Source organism: Columba livia, chromosome 12, assembly GCF_036013475.1.
Source record: "Columba livia isolate bColLiv1 breed racing homer chromosome 12, bColLiv1.pat.W.v2, whole genome shotgun sequence".
Taxonomy (NCBI): domain Eukaryota; kingdom Metazoa; phylum Chordata; class Aves; order Columbiformes; family Columbidae; genus Columba; species Columba livia.
Window position 1 is genome coordinate 21,381,957 of NC_088613.1, and position 21,664 is coordinate 21,403,620.

Below are 21,664 nucleotides of genomic sequence, written 5' to 3' on the forward strand. Positions count from 1 at the left end.
AGTTGAAGGTCTCTGCAAACTCAGGCAGGAATTGCCATGAACAGTCTCCAAAACACCAAAGAAGGGTATAAAGCAAACAAAACCAGGGTGAGCAGAGAAAGGACTAATGAAGGCTGGGCTGTTTGTATTCAAGGCTATCTTAGTGAAAAATGTATGCATGTATAGACACACAGAAAATACGGATCCCTCCAGGAGCTGGTCTTAGACCCTTTGTCTGTGTGGGAGCTGGCCCCACGATCCCCTCAGCCTCCCAGCCTCCCCACACACAGACAAACTCACACGCAGATGTCTGTCTCGAGCATAGCAGCACAGAATCATTGAGGCTGGAAGGCAGCCAGCTTCCACTTTCTCTGTGCTTCCTCTTCATGCCCACTGTTAGTCAAAAGCTCCTTTCTCATACATGCAAGCCTCTTGCCTCTTTTTCTTGACTTTCTGCATGTGGGGGTGAACCATTCTGCAGTCTGAAGAGGAGATTCTTGACCATCAAACAGCACTCTGCACCCCTCCTCTCTGCAGGTCTGCATGCTATGGAATTCTTCCCAGCAGGTTGCCCAGCAGGCCCAGGCCTGTTCTCCTAAGTCCTGTTCTTGGCTTTGTTCCCCTCTCTCAGGACCCTGCACTCCACTTTCTCATCCCTGCCTGTTACATCTCTGACCAGCTCTTCCTTGTTGATAAGTATGAAGTCCCACAGGGCACCTTACCTCACTGGCTCTTCTTTTTTTTTTCCCCTCTGCTCCCACCAGAGAGTAGGTTTGGGAGCAGCAAGGGAACTTGCTAAAACTCCAGTGTGGACTGGAATAATATGCACAGTGACTGGTGCATCATCTCGCACTGGACGTACATCAACTGAGGGGACAGTTGCCTTTGGAGAAACCCGCATCAGAACATGCAAAGCCCTGTAGGGACTGTGAGGAATTACCCACACCAGAGCAGGTACAACTCTGAAGGGCTGTGGCATCTGGATATAGCCAGACTGGAGTACAAACAGCCACAAAGTTCCTTCTCTTCCCCAGGCTGAACAGCCCTGGGTCTCCAACCTCTCTTCATATGCAAAATGCTCTTTGTGTCCCTTTGCTGGACTCTGACCAGTTGCTCCAAATCTCTCTTGTACTGCGAAGCCCAGAACTGGACTCAGTACTCCAGGTGTGGCATGTCTGTGCTACAGAAACCCTCACTCACACACACACGTGCACATACATGCAAACACACACACTATGGATCACCGGTAACTGGCCTCAGACATGCAGTTCATCCAGGAGCTCATCTTGGATCCTTGCTCTTCATTCACCTTTCTAGGGATGGAGGCGAGGCTGACCAGCCTGTAGTTTCCTGGGTTTGTCCTTCTTGCCCATTTTGAAGGCTGGAGTGATGTTGGCTTTCTTCCAGTCCTCACGGATGGGCAGAGCCATCAGAGAGCTTCCTGGGGTCTTGGAAAAGGCAGACGTTCAAACAGTCTTCAAAATGGGCAAGAAGAAGGTCTGGGAGAATTACAGAGTGGTCAGCCTCACTGGGGAAGATGATACAAGTCATCCTGCAGCCGTGTCCAGCTATTGGAAGGACAAGAAATGGATTGCAGAACAGATGTGGGAGGGAAAAGCAGGGGATATTTTGTATTGGGACTCTAGAAAGGCCTTTGTCATGGGCTCCTGTCATATACTTAAAACCAGATTTTTGAGAGCAGGACTGAAGAAATGGAATATGTGGTAGATGAGAGCTGTCTGAATGATAAGGCCAAATGTCATTAGTGGTACAAAGTCCTCCTGGAAACCACTTACTGTTGTCACTCTGAACAAAGTACATTTTCAGCTCCTTTGTGGATGATCATAGAATCATCATAGAATCATTTTGGTTGGAAGAGACCCTTAAGGTCATCGAGTCCAGCCATAACCTAACTCCAGCACTCAAGCACATCCCTAAGAGCCTCATCTATATGTCTTTTAAACAACTCCAAGGGCAGTTACTCCACCACTGCCCTGGGCAGCCTGTTCCAATGTCTAATAACCTCTTCTGTGCAGAATTTTTTCCTAATATCGAGTCTCCCCTGGCACAACTTGAGGGCATTTCCTTGCCACCTATCACTTGCTACTTGGGAGAAGACACCAACACCCTCCATGCTACAAACTTTCTTTCAGGCAGTTGCAGACAACAATAAGGTCTCCCCTCAGCCTTCTTTTCTCCAAGCTAAACATCCTCAGCTCCCTCAACTGCTCCCCATCACACTTGTGCTTCAGCCCCTCGCCAGCTCTGTTCCCTTCTATGAACTTCCTCCAGCACCTCAATGTCTTTCTTGTCATGAGGGTCCCAGAACTGACTCCAGGATTCCAGTTTTGGCCTCCTCAGTGCCCAGTACAGGGGGATGGTCACCACCCTGGTCCTGCTGGCCACGGTAGTGCTGATACAAACCAGGATGCTGGTGGCCTTCTTGGCCACCTGGGCACTTTGCTGGCTCATGTTCAGCCACTGTCAAACAACACCCCCAGGTCATTTTCCTCCAGGCAGCTTTCCAGCCACTCTTCCACAAACCTATAGCATTCATGGGGTTCTTGTGACCCTAGTGCAGGACCTCGCACTTGGTCTTGTTAAACCTCGGACAATTAGCCTCAGCCAAATGATCCAGCTGGTCCAGATCCCTCTGTATGCCCTTCCCACCCTCCAGCAGATCAACACTCCCACCCAACTTGGTGTCATCTGCAAACTTACTAAGGGTGCACTCAATCCCCTCATCCAGATCATTGATAAAGAGATTAAACAGAACTGGCCCCAGTACTGAGCCCTGGGGACACCACTCATGACCAACTGGATTTGACTCCAAACACCACCACTCCTTGGACCTGGCCCTCCAGCCAGTTCTTTACCCAATAAAGAGTACACCTGTCAAAGCCAGTTGCTTTGGGAGAATAATGTGGGAAATAGCATAAAAATCTCATAAAGCCTCAAAAGTTCATAAACAGACAACCATTTCCTAAGACATGGTCATAAATGTCCTGTTATGGTCAGGAAAGCTCACCAAGAGCTCTGGAGACACTGAGGAAGATTATAAAAAGGACTGTGGAGATGCTAAATGTTCAAGGTCTCTCCTGAAAAGCAAATGGCCCTGAGCAGTGACTGGCCATGTGAAGGTCTGGGAGAGAGAGCTGGGGGATGTCAGTGAGAAACAAGGGGTGGCTGATGGTTGTAGCAAAACTTTAAACCATGTCTTAAACAGAAATGGAAAATAGTTGATGTCTGCAGCTGAAAGAGGAGGAGGAGGAGGTTTGTCCTAGAAATACAGCATGAAGGAAGACTGCTCCTGTGCAAATCAGGGGTGATAAAGATGTTTCCATCTCGTTTGCATGCCTCAGCCTGGCAGATGAGGAATGGCCACTGCTGGGGGTGGCTGTGCTCAGTCTCCCACATAAGCTCACCTTGCTGACCAGCACCTTTGGATCAAACCCGTCCAGTGCCAAGGATGGGTAAGAGCGCAGTTTGCTCAAGTAACCCCAGATGGATTCCTACCAGTTGGGGTTGTTCTTGTCCAGAGTCCAAAGAGTCCTGCCTCAAACTCAAAGGCCTGGGAGCCCTTGCTGGTGGTAACTGAGACAAAGAGGTCACAGGCCATCTCAGATTTTTCTACTTCTACTCTTACTAAATTCAGCTGTGATCTCTCTGTTTCTTCTTTAAATGTTCCTGATGCAGCAACAGCTCATCTTGGTTCCCATTTCATTCCCTTTCCGTTTACAACCGAGTTTTTAGAAGGATCATTGCTGTGCTGGAAGGATGTTGTCCTTGAAGACAAAATGTATCCAGGCACGATGTGAAAATGATTGGTCTATTCCTTGACTGTATCATCATGGGTGTGATTAAAGACCCCAGTGTGATGGGCTTTGTGTTCATGTAATGCTGCAGCTCTTGGGTAGACGAGGGTCAGGCCTTGCCTCTCTGAACACATCTGATGACTGATGCCTCTGACTGATGGCACCTGCCAATGGCACACAGGCAGAAAATCCCAATCCCTGTGATGCTGCCTGGGGTGTCTGTCACACACCTGCCCTGAATGGGAATTACTTTTCTGTAAATCCTCTGCTGTTCCTGTAAACCCTGTCATCCCACATATCTCTGTGGGCCTCAGTTTGAATACTAAATTGAGTGGATACCCTGAGTTCTGTAAGTCAGTGCGGGGCTGAACATGAGGTAACTGCCAGTATAGACAGTCAGGATCTAGTACAAACAGCAGAAGAAGAGAGACACGCAGCTCTCCCCATGCACTACTTGAACCGTTCACACGAACATCTCTACAGGCTGTCTTGAACATGATGAGTAGGGGAAGGTTCAGTTGACTTTATTTTGGGCATCAGCTGTTGTTTCAGTTGACCAAAGGAAATTCCCAACATCTTCCAAAAGGATGGATCCACAGATGCTGCCCTATCTCTATGAACTGCTCCATTTGATTCTGCAGGTACCTGCAAATATCTTAGACCTCCTCTGGCAAGTCACATGTCACCAACATGTGCACCTGAACACCTCACTTTTGGCCTTCATCTTCATTAATTAGCATGGGAACTTAGAAAAGGAGGTCACATGCAGTTGCCTATTTTGTGAACATCCAAACACCTGACGCAAGAGGAATCCTACCTTATGTGGATTTTTGGCTGGTATGTGTGGGAGATGAATGCCTTTCAGGCCTCAGGACTACAAACCCAGGATGAGATGCCTCGATTGACACAGATGAATTCCTTCTCTCAACAGGGGTAAAGGAGATGGCCAAGAGAAAGGGGTTCTTGGACTCAAGTCCCTAACTCATTTCCTGGTAGGAGAAATGCCACTGCTGAAACTAAGTTTCTCCGCAGCTGAGGGAGCAAACATCAGTGATGACTTCAGCCTGTTTCACAGTAGGTTCCCCTGGAGCCCCAGTGTCACCTGGAGAGAGACCAGAGGGGACAGAGAAAGTGCCACAAGTGCAAACTTGGGCTGTTCCTCTGCTGCTGAGCTGGGATGGGCTTTTGAGACACAGGGAACTAATGGCAAGCGGCAGTGCTGCAGAGAGACAGCTTTGCCCAGGAGCAGCTACTCTGCAGAGCGCAGCAGCGCTGAGGGCTCTGCCTGGAGGCACTGATGAGAGACAAGTGAGGCAAAGAGAGACAGCAATCTGGAGTGGAAGAAGAGCTTCGTGCTCACTAGGGGAGAAATCTTCACAGCCCTTAGTACAGTAAGTCTTCGTGTGCAGGGCAGCACAGCTGCAGTTCCTGGAAAGATCACCTAACGCTGGCACATACCACAGCTTATGGAGTCTATCAGGAGAACTCTGAGTTTAGTGATGTGGAGAAGGATGTGCTCCAGAGCAGGCATTGTCCACAGCACTATCAGAGGGAAAGGGCATGACAGCTTACTTCTCCTAGGGATGGTTGCAGGGTGTGAAGCCAGGTGTACAGCCAGGGCTGTCCAGGGCTGTCCTGCAAAGCAGTGTTCCTGAACCCCAGGGCTGTGTGCTGGGGCAGGGACTCTGCCACCTGCCAGGATCAGCGCTCAGCCTGCCCGGGGAGATCCCCATGGTGCTGTGGGGAGAAGCTGTGGGTGGAAGGAGTGACCATTGGCAAGGCCTGAAGAGTGGTTCTGCTGCAGAGAGGGATTCTCAGAGATCCACATCACCCCCACAGCAATTGCAGAGGGTCCTTCTGAGGAACAACTTCAAGGCAGCAACATCTGAAAGAGAAGGAGTCTGTGCTTTCAGTGTTCTCCTGTTGTTTGACTGGGTGGGAAGTGGGAGATGGAAATGTATTTCTCTGCTTTGGAGAAGACACTGAGACCCCATTTATTGATAGGACTTGTCTGAACTTCTCCTCAGGCCCTGAAATCAGAGACGTCTCTGGGCAGTGCCTGGTGCCAGGAGGTGTGAGCAGGGAAGAGCTGAGCATGCAGCAGGTGGGATGGGGTCTGTGACACTGACAGGCAGGAGACCCAGAGACAGAGAAACAGCTCCTGGCAGGGACAAGCTCCAAGTAGCAGAGACATGGGTAGGGATGAAGGATCTGCTCCCAGAAATGCCATGAGAGGGGGGATTCTGGAACCACCTTGCCATCCCCGGAAAGTACAGACACCTACCATGGAGCAAACCCTTGGTCACCTCTCTCACCTCTTCTCTTAAGTTGGTCAGTCACCTTCTTAGTGGTCTCACACTTTAAATGGAGAAATTACCAAATACCTGACTGTCTCTCTCCTGGCAGCAGCTCTGTGGAATTTCTCTCTTTTTCCTCTCTGTCTCTGCTCACCTTGTTCTTTTCACTAGACCTTCTGGGGTGGGGTTTGGGTTAAGCTGCAGTCCAGAGATCTGGGGACAGACAATCAGGTGGAAAAGGTCCTGGAAGCAGAGGGGTGGGTGGGGAAGAATACAGCTCAAAATAGTAACATAATGGAAAGGAGAACTGGGAAAACTCCCTGTCATCCCCTCCCATGCAGAGCTCTTCCTCTGAGCAAGGCCCCTGACCTGGTCTCTGACGCAGCCAAGTCTGTGCCCTCATGGCCGTGGGGCCCAAGGTAGCAGCCGCCCCTTCTGCAGCCAGAGTTCTGGCAGAGGAGAGGTGCCTCTCTCCAGCCAGTGCCCATTTCCCTCCGTAGAGCACAGGGTGAGTGTGATGCCTCACAGCCTTGCTGGCTGGGACGCTGCCTGCATGGCTGGTTACGGTGATGACTTTCTTGAGTGCTTTTGTCTTTCTTCTTGCCTCCCTTGGCAGAAGGACCATGGTGCTGTTCCTCCTCTTTCCACCTGTCTGTGCTGCTCCTGTTCCTGCTCTTGGGCTCTGTGGGGTTGGGAGAGTTTCAGACACCAACCCTTCAAGCCTTGCCAGGAAAGGGTCTGCAAGGGAGTGAGGAGCCTCAGCCCCCTTCTAACTGATGGGGCTCCAGGAAATGTGAGCTGTGGGCTTGGGAAATGAATGGCTATCTGGAGAGGAGATCCTGTCTGTAGGACACTTGGCCATTTCCCTGCAGTGTCCTGAGAGGCTATGCACTTGACACCAGACACTGCTGTGTCACAGCATCTTTGTGATCTGTGAGAGAAACATAAAGAAGCCCCAGAGGTGCTAAGACTGTGGAAATGGTGTTGAGCAGCTGTATGCGGGCAGCTGAAAGGTGCCCTGCGTGTCTTGCCTAGACAGGGGGTGTGTTTTCCACTCTTAGGCACCCTGTGAAAGAGGGAGAAGTTTGAAGATCTGAGCTTTGAATCCAAACTCCTCTAATCTCAGCAATGTCAGGTTTCTTTCAAGGGGAATATACGAGTGTGATCATTCTCCAACTCAAGCATGTACATGCACAAGGCAGCTGGGAACAAGACTGACAGAGACCCCAGCACCACTCAGCCTGAACTGAGAGTGAACTCTTTTGCCACTCAGGTGTCATGATAAAAATGCTGAGGATTTCTACCTTTGAAGAAGAGTCCCCAGGTAGACAGAAATATCTAAAAGAAAAAAGACAAAAAAAGAGTTTTCTCGCTTGAAAAATGTTTCCTAATATTTCACTTTCTTTTCCTCCTTCACCAGTTGCTCATGACCACAGGCAGCAAATGTCCAACAGCAGCCCCATCACCCAGTTCCTCCTCCTGGAATTCGCAGACACACGGGAGCTGCAGCTCTTGCACTTCTGGCTCTTTCTGGGCATCTACCTGGCTGCCCTCTTGGGTAATGGCCTTGTCATCACCACCATAGCCTGTGACCAGCACCTCCACACACCCATGTACTTCTTCCTCCTCAACCTCTCTGTTCTCGACCTTGGATCCCTTTCCACCACTGTTCCCAAATCCATGGCCAATTCCCTATGCAACACCAGGACCATTTCCTATGCAGGATGTGCTTCCCAGGTCTTTTTCTGTTTATTCTTGATCACAGCAGAATATTCTATTCTAACCATCATGGCCTATGACCGCTATGTTGCCATCTGCAAACCCCTGCACTATGGGACCCTCCTGGACAGCAGAGCTTGTGTCCACATGGCAGCAGCTGCCTGGGCCTGTGGGTTTCTCCATGCTCTGCTGCACACGGCCAGTACATTTTCACTGCCCCTGTGCAAGGGCAATGCTGTGGGCCAGTTCTTCTGTGAAATCCCCCAGATCCTCAGGCTCTCCTGCTCACACTCCTATCTCAGGGATTTTGCAGTACTTGTAGTTACTGCCTGTTTAGCATTTGGCTGTTTTGTGTTCATCGTGGTGTCCTACGTGCAGATCTTCAGGGCCGTGCTGAGGATCCCCTCTGAGCAGGGACGGCACAAAGCCTTTTCCACGTGCCTCCCTCACCTGGCTGTGGTATCCCTGTTTATTTGCACTGGTATATTTGCCTGCCTGAAACCCCCTTCCATCTCATCTCCATTCCTGGACCTGATGATGGCAGTTCTGTACTCGATTGTGCCTCCTGCAATGAACCCCCTCATCTACAGCATGAGGAATCAGGAGCTCAAGGAGTCCATTAGGAAGGGGGTTTCATGGTTGTTTGTCGGTGTTGATAAACTTTCAATGACTCTACAAAAATGACCTCCAGTGTATGCCAGTGCAGGCCTGAACTCTATTTGTTGTTTTATCCTTTTTATTTTGTTAGCATCACCTGTATTGTTATTTATGGTTATGATGTTCTTACATAAGCATTTGTATTCATCTCACGCTCTTGAGAAATGAACCCAGTAGAAATTTTTTTTTCAAACACCTAAAACTTGTATAAATGTTTGTTTTTTTTTTTTCCTAGCATTGTTTCAGAGCTGACTCTTTCATTGCCTGTCTGTAATAAAATGACATCTTCCCCTTGCAGTTCATTAAGATTTGGCTGTTGTTCTAAAGCTGGTATCAAAAACAAGCCCAGGAATTTCACCCCAAAACCAGCCAGAGTAAAAAGCTCATTGCCACATTGGCAACTGTTACAGAACAAGGGTTGGATTTAGGACACATACTTTGTTGTCTGTTGACAGTGGAGATTGTGAGTGCTCATGTACAGTCAGACTGTGCTGTCCCCAGATCATGACAGGGCAGCGGACATCCTTCAGGAGAGGAATCTGGAGAGCCTGTGAGATACGCATGGACTGTGCATGCCTGAGGAGGGCAATGACTGGACCCCACAGAGCAAGAGCTCACCGAAGGCAGAGTCAACCAAAGGGAAAGCACTGAATCCAGGTATCTGCAGGGAAACGAAGATGGACACAGCCAACCAACCTGACACAGAACAGCTCCAACAGGCAATAGCACCTTAACAGCCGCCATACCAACAGCAACACTTACACAGCAGCACTTACACAACCACGAGCAACACAACTGATCCCATCCTGCTTCTCCTCTCAGGTTGATCTGATGTGAAGGTTGCATGAGTGGTCCGTGCATCCCGGGCAGAACTTACCCACCGTCTCACACACCCCTGCGGCTCCTTCAGTGTGGACCTGGGCTTTGTGTTTGCCCATACTCAGAGACATTACCCACTTGGCCATCCAACCCTGAGTCTCTTCATATCCTGGTGTCCTCCTCTTCCTTGCTAGCCTCACTTGGAATTGATCAAGTAAGCATGTACATGCCCTCACACCCAAGCACACACACAGTAATGAGCCCACTCACACAGCAAATAGCCAGAAGCAGAGTTTAAGAAATGTTGTAGTTTAACCCCGGTCATCAGCGCCACACAGTCGGTCACCCACTCTCCCACAACAGGATAAGGGGGAAGGATCGGAAAAGTAGAAGAAAACTTGTGCATTGAGATAAAGGCAGTTTAGTAGGTAAAGCAAAAGCTGTGTTCACAATAAAAGAAAAATGAGGAATTCATCTGCCGCTTTGCTTCAGCAGGTGGGTGTTCAGCCATCTGCAGAAAATCAGGGCTCCATCACACACAGCAGTTACTTGGGAAAACAAACACCATCACTCTGAATGTTCTCCCCTCCCTTCTTCTCCCAGATTTTATTGCTGAGCATGACTTTATATGGTACGGAAGATCCCTTAGGTCAGCTGGGGTCAGCTGCCTCAGCTGTGCCTCCTCTCAATTTCTTAAACACTGCCAGCCTACTCTCACTTCTCAGCGCAAGAAGGAGAAAAGACCTTAATACTGTGCAAGCACTGCTCAGCAATGACTGAAACATTGGGGTGCCATCAACACTGTTTCCATCACAAATTTAAAACACAATCCCATACAAGTTACTATGAAGATAATTAACTCTACCCCAAATGAACCTAGTCTAATAAGCAGGATAGACCATGGTGATCAGGCAGGGGGTTTGGCCAGTCATCTCCCCACAGGTGTCTGGTCCCTTGAATCCCCCTCTTCCCCACTCTTCCACGGGCTGATTCTTCCACGATCCACCTTGATTCCTCCCTTTATCTGCTCCAGTCCCCTTCCCAGTTCATAACCATCATCAGTTACTTTTTCTCCAACGGGCTCAGGTTTTCTCTGTTTGTACTAAAATTTGATAGTTTGAATGACATTGCCTAGGTCCTCTGGGACGTCAGTGGCATCACTGATGGCTCCTCCAGGCACTGATGGCCTTGCAAGACTTGACTACCCATATGGTTTCCAATGCTTTCCACTGTGCAGTTAGGCCAACCTTGTCACATCTGCAGCCACCTGTGAGACCCAGCTGGGACACACAGAGCTTCCCATACTTCTGGTCCCTTCTCATGCTGTTCTCTGTCACATCCCTCAGTTTCTCATGATGTATCCCATAGTTTCCCATGGCATGTACAGGTGGCTCCACCACAGGGCTGGGCCTCACCAGGGGCTCAGTCATCTGTCTGCAGCCTTCCCATCTGGTGTCCTTGATGACCTCATTACCTTGATGACCTGACTACTCCTGGACAATGGCATTGCTGTTAAGAGGTGACCTCACAAGCAATAGTCCAACCATGTTGGCTTTGCCTCCCTCTATTCCTCTCCAATATCTGAACTCGCAACTGTGTCACATTGGGCTATGTGATGCTCTTGATGATGTCACAGTATCTGCCTGCCTGTCGCAAGTCAGTCAGGTAACAGCAATAGAAATAGCATCATAAACCACCTCCAGCCATGTCATTTTCACCTTCTTCTGCACCTCCTTTCTCCTAAGATCTCAGCACTGGTGGGTGTGTTTTCCTGCATCCGGGTGACATCACAAGGCCTGTCTCAGCACGTTCTCAGTTGGTTTGTTTCCAAAAGTGTCACTTCAAACCTACCTCCCTCTCATGATGCTTTGCCTTGCATCATCCTCTCCTGGCACCAGGAGTCACCTCACAGTCAGCCTTACAGACACCTTCTCTTTACCTGCCTCTCCTTTCTTCCTCCCAGTTGTTGTCATTTCTGCTGGGCAGGCAGCAATATGCTCCCCATGGGGACTGCAGAGCCCTGGTGGGACAGCTCAGTGGTGGGAGGGCAGCCAGAGATGGCAATGGCTCCTCAGGAAGGCAGGCATGTGGATGAGGAGGTGGAGGTGAGCTCTGTGCAAAGGGGGGAGCCTGGCATGCACAGAGCCTTGCCTTGAAGGAGGTTTCATGATCACAGGTTTTTGATTACATGGCAAGTTGGACCATCCCTCTGTCTGCTGGGAGGCCAGCAGATCTGGGCACAAGCAACCTGAGAGGTTCCTGCAGGGTTTGGAGACAGCATTTTGAGACAAACACTGACTAGGGCTGACAGACAAGGTGGATCTGGCTGGGGATTTGAAGGTTGAGGGCAGCCATGGCTGTGATGACCATGAGCTGGTGGAGAAGCAGGGCTGTTGGAGCGAAACAAGGACTCAGCACTCCGATTCAATGTGAATCATGCAAAGCCGATTTGTTACAGAAACAAGCCTCCTTATATATGCAGTTATTTCCTGATCGCACGTCCACTCTCCAAGCATGCATTAACTGATTGGATATCATCTATGTTCATGAGCTGTCCACGCGCCTGAGTCTCACTGCTGATAGGTCTGTTGATTTATGTCATGTTGCTGCCTTGTGATTGCTGAACTGTTTTACTTCCACAGCAGGTCCTGTTTTCAGCTTTCCAAGGTGGCCTTGAAATGCCTCTGAGCCTGGCTACTTCAATAACAAATCACCATCTAACAGGAAACCCATCCACACAGAAGAACTAGCAGAATGACAGTACAGTCCTGCAGGAGAGCTGATTTCAGTTAGCTGAGGATCTCTTTGGGCTGTCCTGGGGAGACAGGTGACTCAGGAGGAATACAAGGATGCTGTGAATTTATGCAGGGAGAAAATTAGAAGGGTCAAAGCCCAAACAGAGATGAGCCTGGCTACTGCTGTAAAAGCGAACGAAAGAAGTTTCTGTAAATACATCAGCAACAGAAGGATCTCTAAGAAGAATCTCCACAGTGCAGTGGATGCGGTGGGAAACACAGTGCTGAAGAATGAGGGAAAGGCTGAGGTACTGAATGCCTTTTTTGCCTCAGTCTTTAAAAGTCTGAACAGTTGTGCTCCAGGTACCCAGTCCCCTGATCCAGAGGTTATGGATGGACAGCAGAATGAAGCCCCCGTAATCCAACGGGAAATGGCTGGTGACCTGCTACACCACTGGTACACCCACAAGTCTACGGGGCCAGATGGGATACACCCCAGGGTGCTAAGGGAGCTGGTGGAGTTGCTCACTAAGCCACTTTCTGTTATCTATTGGCAATCATGGTGAATTGGGGAAGCATCGGTTGATTGGAATCTGGTGAATATGACCCCTATCTACAAGAAGGGCTGGAAGGAGGATGTAGGGTATTACAGGCCTTTCAGTCTGCCCTTGGTGCCAGGGAAGGTCATTGAGCAGACCACCCTGATGGCCATCACATGGCATATACAAGACAACCAAGAGATCAGGCCCAGTCAGCATGGGCTTATGAAAGGCAGGTTCTGCTTGACCAACCTGATCCTCTTCTATAACAAGGTGACCCATTTAGTGGATGAGGGAAAGACTGTGGATGTTGTGTACTTAGCCTTCAGTAAAGCTTTTGACACTGTATCCCACAGCATCTCCTGGAGAAACTGCAGCTCATGGCCTGGATGGATGATCTCTTAATTGGATAAAGAACTGGCTGGAGAGCCAGACCCAAGGAGTTGTGGTGAATGGAGCCCAGTCCTGTTGGTGAATGGTCATGAATGGTGTCCCCAGGGCTCAGTATTGGGGCCAGTTCTGTTTAATCTCTTTATCAATGATCTGGATGAGGGGACTGAGTACACCCTTAGTAAGTTTGCAAGTGACACCAAGTTGGGTGGGAGTGTTGATCTGCTGGAGGTGGGAAGGCCATACAGAGGGATCTGTACCAACCAGATCACTGAGCTGAGACCAGTTGTCTGAGTTTTAACAAGACCAAGTGCCAGGTCCTGCACTTGGGTCACAAGAACCCCATGAATGCTACAGGTTTGTGGAAGAGCAACTGGAAATCTGCCTGGAGGAAAAGAACCTGGGAGTGTTGTTTGACAATGACTGAACATGAACCAGCGGTGTGCCCAGGTGGCCAAGAAGGCCACCAGCATCCTGGCTGGTATCAGGAATACTGTGGCCAGCAGGACTAGAGAAGTGATTGTGCCACTGTGCTGGGCACTGGTGAGGCTGCACCTTGAATATGGTGTTCAGTTTTGGGCCCCTCATCATAAGAAGGATATTGAGGTACTGGAGAGAGTGCAGAGGAGGTGATGAAGCTGGTGAGGGGCCTGGAGCGCAAGTCTGATGAGGAGCGGCTGAGGGAGCTGGGACTGTTTAGCCTGGAGAAAAGAAGGCTGAGGGGAGACCTTATTGTTGTCTACAACTACCTGAAAGGAGGTTGTAGCATGGAGGGTGTTGGTCTCCTCTCCGAAGTAGCAAGTGCTGGGACAAGAGGAAATAGCCTCAAATTCTGCCAGGGAATGTTTAGATTGGATATCAGGAAAAAAATATTTGTGGAAAGGGCCGTCGGGCATTGGAACAGACTGCCCAGGGAAGTAGTGGAGTCACCATCTCTGGAGGTGTTTAAAAGACATATAGATGAGATTCTTAGGGACACGATCAGTGTCAGAGTTGGGATAATGGTTGGACTCAGTGATCTTGAAGGTCTTTTCCAACCAAAATAATTTTATGTTTCTATGAATCCTGATCGAGCTAGTCAACAACAGACACACTCTAAAAGGCCACCCATGTTGGTCTGCCTGGCTAATCTTGATCCACAAGGTCTCGACAGGTTCATAATTTTTTTCCAAGGCAGAGCTACAGGCTTTCCCACAGCAATGTTATTTACCTAGTATCTCCTCTTTGTTTTGTGATATGCTCTTTAAGTCTTATTGCTCTGTTATTCTTAGAGACCCCTCAAACCAGGTGAGCTATCTACAGGCACACATTAACTGCTGACACAATGGAGCTTCACTCCAAACAGATCTCAGGAAACTCTGAGATTTGACCAACAGAAACCACAAGAAGTTTTCTGATGTTCTCGTCTTCTGAGGTTCTGCATCAGGGACCAGAACCACCTTGTTGCACTGGTTTTAGCTGAAGTGGAATTGATTTTCATCATAGCATTTCATAGTGTGCTGTGGTTTGAATTTGTAACTGACTGTTGTGCTTAAACACAACAATGTTCTAGTTATTGCTGATCAGTGCTTGCACAACATCAAGGCTTTGTCTGCCTCTCATGCTGCTCCACAACAAGTAGGCTGGAGATGCACGAGAAATTGGAAGAGGACACAGCTGGGACAGCTGACCCCAAGCAACCAAAGGGATATTCCATACCATATGACATCACGAGTGAGTTAGTAGGTATGTTGGACTGAGCTTTCTACCAGGTTTAAACTATAACACCTGTACATCAAGGCAGGCTCAGACATGACTAGTTGAGGAACAGTCTCAAGAAAAAGAGTCTGGGCATTACAAGGGATGCCACAGCAGCCAATGGTGCTGAACAGGAAAATGGTCATGAACATATTGGGCTGCACTGGGAGAGGCATGGCCACCCAGACAAGGGCAGTTATTGTCTATCTTGACTCAACACTGGTGTGGCTACATCTGGAGTGGGTTGTCCCAGTGTGAGTCTCCCCATTCTGGAGGAACGTGGAGGAGCTGTCACGTGACCAGAGAAAGTCTGGGTCATGTGTGGAAATGCTGAGACCCAAACTTCTTTAGCCTGGTGAAGTGGATGTCGAGGAAACATGCTGGTTTTACTGAAACTGGGTTAATTTGCTTCATGCATTTTGAATCTCTTTTCCTTTGTGGCTAGAACAGTCTTTTGTTTAGATTTACTATGAGAATAATGAGATAATGCTGCTTCTTCCGTGGGATAGAGTTAATTTTTTCCTTTAGTAGCTTTATAGTTTTTGCCATTCAGTGTGAAAGGCATGTCAGAACTCACTGACAGCTTGGCTGTTGTCAGGGAAACCAAGGACTTCTTTGTCCATCCAGCTGCTGTTGCAAACTGGTAGGAGATGGCACAGACAGAAGGGCACCTAGATTGACATTCAGTCTGACCAATGCAATATTCCCTATGATTAGCGTCATGCTTGGCATAAAGCTGGAGGCAGCTTTTATGGCTTGTTACATCCATTACTTTGGGTTTTCCAGCTAGTTTGGTTAGTTCCATTCGGAAGTTTCATTCTGTCAGGAGTGCCATGTTAGTTCAGTCTTTTGCTGTTTTGCCATTTTGGAGTTGGCCCTTGGGCCTTTCTGCCTTTTGGCTTTTTGCTCTCTCTTGCTGGGATTGGCCGTTCAGGACCAAGGGGCTTCCTTCTCCAGGACTGGCTGTTGTGCATGACTAGAGTTACATGATGGATTGCACTGAATATATTTTCTTAATTTAATTGATCTGTCTCTATTTGATTTACCTTGGTTGTTGTCAGTGAAACCAAGGACTTCTTTGGAGTCCAGATGCAGGTGCAAATTGGTAGGAAAGGGCACAGACAGGACAGCACCTTGATTGACATCCAGGTCAATCAATGAGCTATTCTCTACCATTAGCATCATGCTCAATATAAAGGTAGAGATGCCTTTTCCAGCTAGTTAGTTCAGGTTTTCTGGCTACTTTGGTTAGCTCTGTTTGGAAGTTCCATTCCATTGGGAGCTCAGTGTTAGTTCAGTTTTATGACATTTTGCTGTTTTTCAGTTGGCCCTTAGGCCTTTCTGCCTTTTACATTTTTGGTTTCTCTTACTGAGATCAGCTGTTTGGGACCAGAGTGCTCCCTTCTTTTGGGCTGCCTGTTTGGCGCAACTGGAGTTATGTGGTGGATTGCACTGAGTATCATGTATTTTATTTTATGTATATTTTAGTATCAGCATATTATTATTAGTAGTGTATTATTATTACTTTTATTTTTATTGTCTTATTATCTTTTTTTCTTCTAAACCCACAAGTTTCTCCCTTCCCTTTCATTTCTCTCCCTTATCCCACTTGAAGGGCTGGGGACAGGATGTGAGCAGCTATTATGGTCTTAGTTGGTGGCTGTGGTAAAACCATGACAAGAAAGAGTAGTAGTAGCTTAAGAAATCTTGAAAATTGCTTTCCAAGATGATGGTACTTTCATTTTTGGCAGTTGGAAAAAGCATGAGAAAGGAAAACCATCAGAAACTGCAGCCCTGGAGGACCAGAGTGGACCTCAGGATAAAGAAATGTCATTCTAAGCGTAGTACAGTGGTTGTTCAGAGGGAGTCTGGATCAGCCCTTGTCTTTGTGTTTCAAGGAACAGCTGGTGAGTAGAGAGAGACAGCAGCACAGGTAGGGATATACTGGGGTGAGAACAAGGTGAGGAAGCACATTGGGTGTCTGCAGCCTGCAGGGAAACAGTCACAGGCATGCGACAATGTAGGATGGACTGTGGTGGAGATGGCCAAGGGCACTGGCAAGGCTGGATGTCCCTGAAATACCCAAGGTCTTTGTCCCCTTGGCTATGGCTGATGTCCCTGCCATGGAGCCCTTAGTGGAGAGACATTGTCATCATGGCCATGGGTCCTCATCACCTCATTGCACCCTCCCAGGGAGGCCAGGAGGTGTCACACCATCGCCCTTCACTTGGCATCACACTCCCCACATCCCCAGGAAAAGCCCTCAGACACACATGAGGGACAGGATCTCCTTTCCTAGGGGCAGGGGGTCAAGGCTTGGCCATCCTCCTTCATCAAACAAACCAAGGGTTTTCTTAGCATCAGAACTGCCTGTGCTTTGCCTTTGCCTGATGTGATCACAACCTCCAATTATCTGCTCTAACGAGACCCTGGGGAGGCTTTGTCAGTAATGGCCCTCAGTGGGGCCCATTAAGGTACTTTGGACTTTGCTTCTTACTTGGACTTCTTGAGAAGATTCTTCAGTCTCTTCTTGGTATCTGAGGCTCATGGAATCAGCACCAAATATGCCATGGGGCTCATTAAAATACCAAAAGGCTTAACAAGCCACATCTATTCCAATAATTTTTTTCAAGTCATCAAGGCTTGTACAACTAATTGGAGAGGTCTCAGTGGGGCACTCAGTGATGAAGACTGCAAATAAGATTTCATAAAGGATTTTTTTTTCTCTTTCGAGGGTATTTTTCTATCATTTTTCAATTTATAGAAGAAGCCATAGTACCATTCTACAATGGATACTGATCCAGAGGGTCTCCTGAAGACATCTGGACAGGCAGGAGAAGCAGTCCCTTGAGGTCAGACACTGTATGTACAACCTTGCTCCTCACTTCCCCAAGCCTGCCAGTTCCCTCATCATCCACCTGGGACTTGCATCACTTTTCCTCACATCAGACTTTTCCACTGAGCTCTGCAGATGGGTGCTGCAGTTCCTCTACACCAGCTCCCACCTACTCTCCCATGTAAACACTACAAAACTTAATAAACAGTAGATCACTTTTCTCAGTTCTGTGTCTAAGCTGGATGTAATGAGGTCCATTGTTCATAAGGGACATCCACACAAGAACAGTTTTAGACAAAGGTAGTAAAGATAGATATAAACATAACTGAGGTGTTGACTGAAGAGTTAGACATCTGAAAATTTCTAAGTCCCTGAAGCTCAAAGCAGAAACCAGACAGTTGAGAGGCAGCTGAATGCACGAAATGCAAGTGGAGGAGGAAGCCTGAGAGCAATGGAAGGGCTTATGTCCAAACAGTCTGCTGAAAAGATGTCCTTAGACATGGCCTTTTTATCAGGAGAGACAGAAATGCCTGAATGACAGGGGAGATGAAATAATAAAGTAGTGGTAACACAAGTACAGGGGAAGGTATTTATTTTTCAGCCATTAGCACACTTCCTGGAAATGTCCTTTTTGCCATTTTTTTTTTAATATATAAAAAATAATAGAAAAAAAAAAAGTGCACCTATCCAGGCTGACATCAATTGCATGACCATAAACAGAGCTTTCCCAGAGGGCTGCTCCCAGCCTGTCAGCCCCAAGCCTGTGCCACTGTCAGGAAGAATCTTCTGAAGTGGGAGAAACTGGCACTTGTCCTTGTGGGATTTCCTGAGGTTCCTGCCAAGATGTGCTCTCCTACTCCTTGAAGCCCTTCATTGGGCCTGAGAGACTTTTGTGCCCTGTCCCTTTTCTGTTCCTCCTACTTGAGCCTGTAAAAGTATGTCTTGTGGATGCTCATGTGCCTAAAAGTCGAACCACTGAGGAACGGCAAAACAACTAGCAAGCAGATCAGTTTGCTAAGATTAAAGTAGCTGAGGTGGATTTGAACTGGCAATGTAAAGGTGAACTTTTCCTAGTTCAGTGGGCCCATGATGCTTCAGGTCATCAAGACGGAAATGCAACAGATAGATGGGCTCATGATCAAGGGGTGGACTTGACTAAAGACTCTATTTCACAGGTTATCCATGAATGTGAAACATGTCGAAATCAAACAAGCCAAGCAATTCAAGCCTGTATTGTATGGGGGGCAATGATTAAAATATCATAACAGAGAGCCTTGGCAGATTGAGTGTATTATACTTCCACAAACCCGTCAAGGTAAGTGCTATGTACTTAAAATGGTGAAAGCAACCACCAGATGGCTGGAAATATGTGCTGTACCCCATGCTACAGCCCGGAATACTATCTTGGGCCTTGAAAAGCAAGTCCTTTGGGGATGTGGCAAGCCAGAAAGAAATGAATCAGACAATGGGACTCATTTTGAAAACAGTCTTACAGACAAGTGGGCCAATGAGCATGGCATTGAGTGGGTATATCATATTCCATATCATGCACCAGCCTCTGGGAAAACTGAAAGGTACAATGGTTTGTTAAAAACTACACTAAAGGCAATGGGTGGTGGAACCTTTAAAAACTGGGATTCACATTTAGCAAAAGCCACTTGGTTGGTCAACACTAGAGGTGCAAAATCCAGCACCTGCTCTTGTTGAACTTCATGCGATTGGTGATTGCCCAGTTCTCCAACTTGTCACGATCCCTCTGCAGGGCCTCTATGCCCTCAAGAGTGTCAACAGCTGCCCCCAATTTTGTGTCATCAGCAAACTTACCAAGCAATCCTTTAAGTCCTGAGTCTAAGTCATTTATGAAGACATTGAAGAGGACTGGCCCTAACATGGATCCCTGTGGAACCGGCTTGTGACTGGTCACCAGCCTGACATTTACTAGACCCCTTTATGCCTGGCTCGTCAGCCAATTGCTCACCCACTGCACTGCGTGTTTACCCTGCTGTGTGCTGGACATCTTGTCCAGGAGGATACTGTGAGAGACAGTATCAAAGGCTTTACTGAAATCCCAAAAGATCACGTCAACAGGCTTCCTTTGGTCAGCTAGGTGAGTAACCTTGTCATAGAATGAAATTAGGTTGGTCAGGTAAGACTTTCCCTCATGAATCCATGCTGGCTGGGACCAATGACTGCATTGCCATTCAGATGTTTTTCAGTAACTCCCAGAACAATCTTCTCCATGATTTTGCCAGGAACAGAAGTGATGCTGACAGGCCTGTGGTTGCCGGGGTCATCCCTGTTGCCCTTCTTGTAGATTGGGACAATGTTTGCCAGGTTCCAGTCATCTGGGACCTCTCCAGATTTTCAAGAGCAAAGAAAAATCACTGAAAGAGTTCCTGCTATGACATCAACCAGCTCTTTTAGCACCCTTGGATGAATCCCATCAGGCTGCATCAATTTGTAGGAATCCAGCTGGTGTAGCAAACCCCATACAAGTTCCAGATTGATTGGGAGTTTATCCTTCTCGCAGCCATGGTTTTCCAGCACAGAGTTATGGGGGCCCACAAGTCCATAATCGTTGCAGCCCAGAAGCCCATGGTATCTTGGGCTGCATCCAATGCAGTGTAGCCAGCAGGTCAAGGGAGGTGATTCTGCCCCTCTGCACCACTCTGGTGAGAACCAACCTGCAGTGCTGCATCCAACTCTGGATTATCCAACACAGGAAAGACACGGACCTGTTACAGTGCGTCCAGAGGAGGCTGCAAAAATGACACAAGGACTGGAATACCTCTGCTATGAATAAAGACTGAGTTGGGGTTGTTCAGCCTGGAGAAGAGAAGGCTTCTCCTGGCCTTTCAATATATAAAGGGAGTTTATTGGAAAGATGGAGAGAAAGGTTTTGCCAAGTTCTGCAGTGACAGGAGAAAGGGAATGGCTTTTAAACTGAAAGACAGTAGGTTTAGACTGGATGCAAGGAAGATATTTTTGTATGATGAGGGTAGTGAGACAGTGGAACAGATTGCCCAGAGAAGTTGTAGATGCCCATTGTTGCAAGTGTTCAGTGTCAGGTTGGATGTGGCTTTGAGCGACCAGACCTAGTGAGATTTCCCTTGCTGGACTAGATGATCTTTAAATGTTCCTTTAACACAAACTATTTTGTGATTCTATGATTCTGTGCTTGAGACATATGTGAACTTGAGCTTGAGCTATATGTCACCCCCCTAGGGTGAAACCAGTGTGCTCAGCTCGCTCCCTGAAATGCCTGTACACCAATGCATGCAGCATGGGGAATAAGAAGGAGGAGTTAGAAACCTGTGTTCAGTCAGGAAATTATGATCTGGTGGCAATTACAGAGAAATGGTGGAACAGCTCACATGATTGAAATGTGGTAATGGATGTCCTTCTCAGGAAAGACAGGCCAGCCAGGTGTGGTTGTGGAGTTGCTCTTTACATGAGAGAGCAACTACCATGTATTGGAGTACTGTCCAGTGCTGGATGAGGAGCGAGTTGAGAGTCTGTGGGTGAAAACTAAGGGGCAGGCTGGCAAGGGTGATACTATTGTGGGTGTCTATTACAAGCCACCAGATCAGGCTGAGGGAGTTGATGAGGCTTTCTATGGGCAGCTGAGAGCGGCCTCACAGTCACAGGCCCTGGTTGTCGTGGGGGATTTTGACTACCCTGATGTTTCCTGGAAGGACCATTCAGCCAGCCAGCCACAGTCCAGGAGGTTCCTCCAATGCACTGACGATAACTTGCTGATGCAAATGGTGAATGAGCCAACTAGGAGAGGAGCACCACTGGATCTCATTCTCACTAACAAGAAGGGTCTGGTTGAAGTGGTAAAGGTTGAGGGCTGCCTTGGCTGCAGCGACCATGAGATGGTGGAGTTCAGGATCTCATGTGACAGGAACAGAATATCAAGCAGAATTGCAACCATGGACTTCAATAGGGCCAGCTTTGGCCTTTTCAAACAGTTGCTAGGGAAATCCCATGGGACAGGGTACTTGAAAGTAAAGGAGTCCAAGATAGTTGGTTAGTGTTCAGGAACTGTTTCTACCGGGCACAAGATCAGGGCATCCCAACACGTAGGAAGTCTAGGAAGGGAGCCAGGAGATCTGCCTGGTTAAGCAGGGAATTGCTG

At 48.0% G+C, this 21,664-nt stretch overlaps 1 protein-coding gene across 1 annotated transcript; it reads left to right on the forward strand.

Moving 5' to 3' along the window:
- The first annotated feature begins 7,534 nt into the window (after positions 1 to 7,534).
- On the forward strand, positions 7,535 to 8,610 carry LOC102087271 (olfactory receptor 14A16). The gene has a single exon (XM_021290120.2). The coding sequence runs from the start codon at positions 7,535 to 7,537 to the stop codon at positions 8,492 to 8,494; it is 960 nt and encodes a 319-aa protein (XP_021145795.2). The 3' UTR covers positions 8,495 to 8,610.
- The last annotated feature ends 13,054 nt before the right edge of the window (positions 8,611 to 21,664 follow it).

Excerpts from the sequence above, each read along its gene's own strand:
- LOC102087271 (XM_021290120.2), top strand. The coding sequence starts at position 7,535 with ATGTCCAACAGCAGCCCCATCACCCAGTTCCTCCTCCTGGAATTCGCA.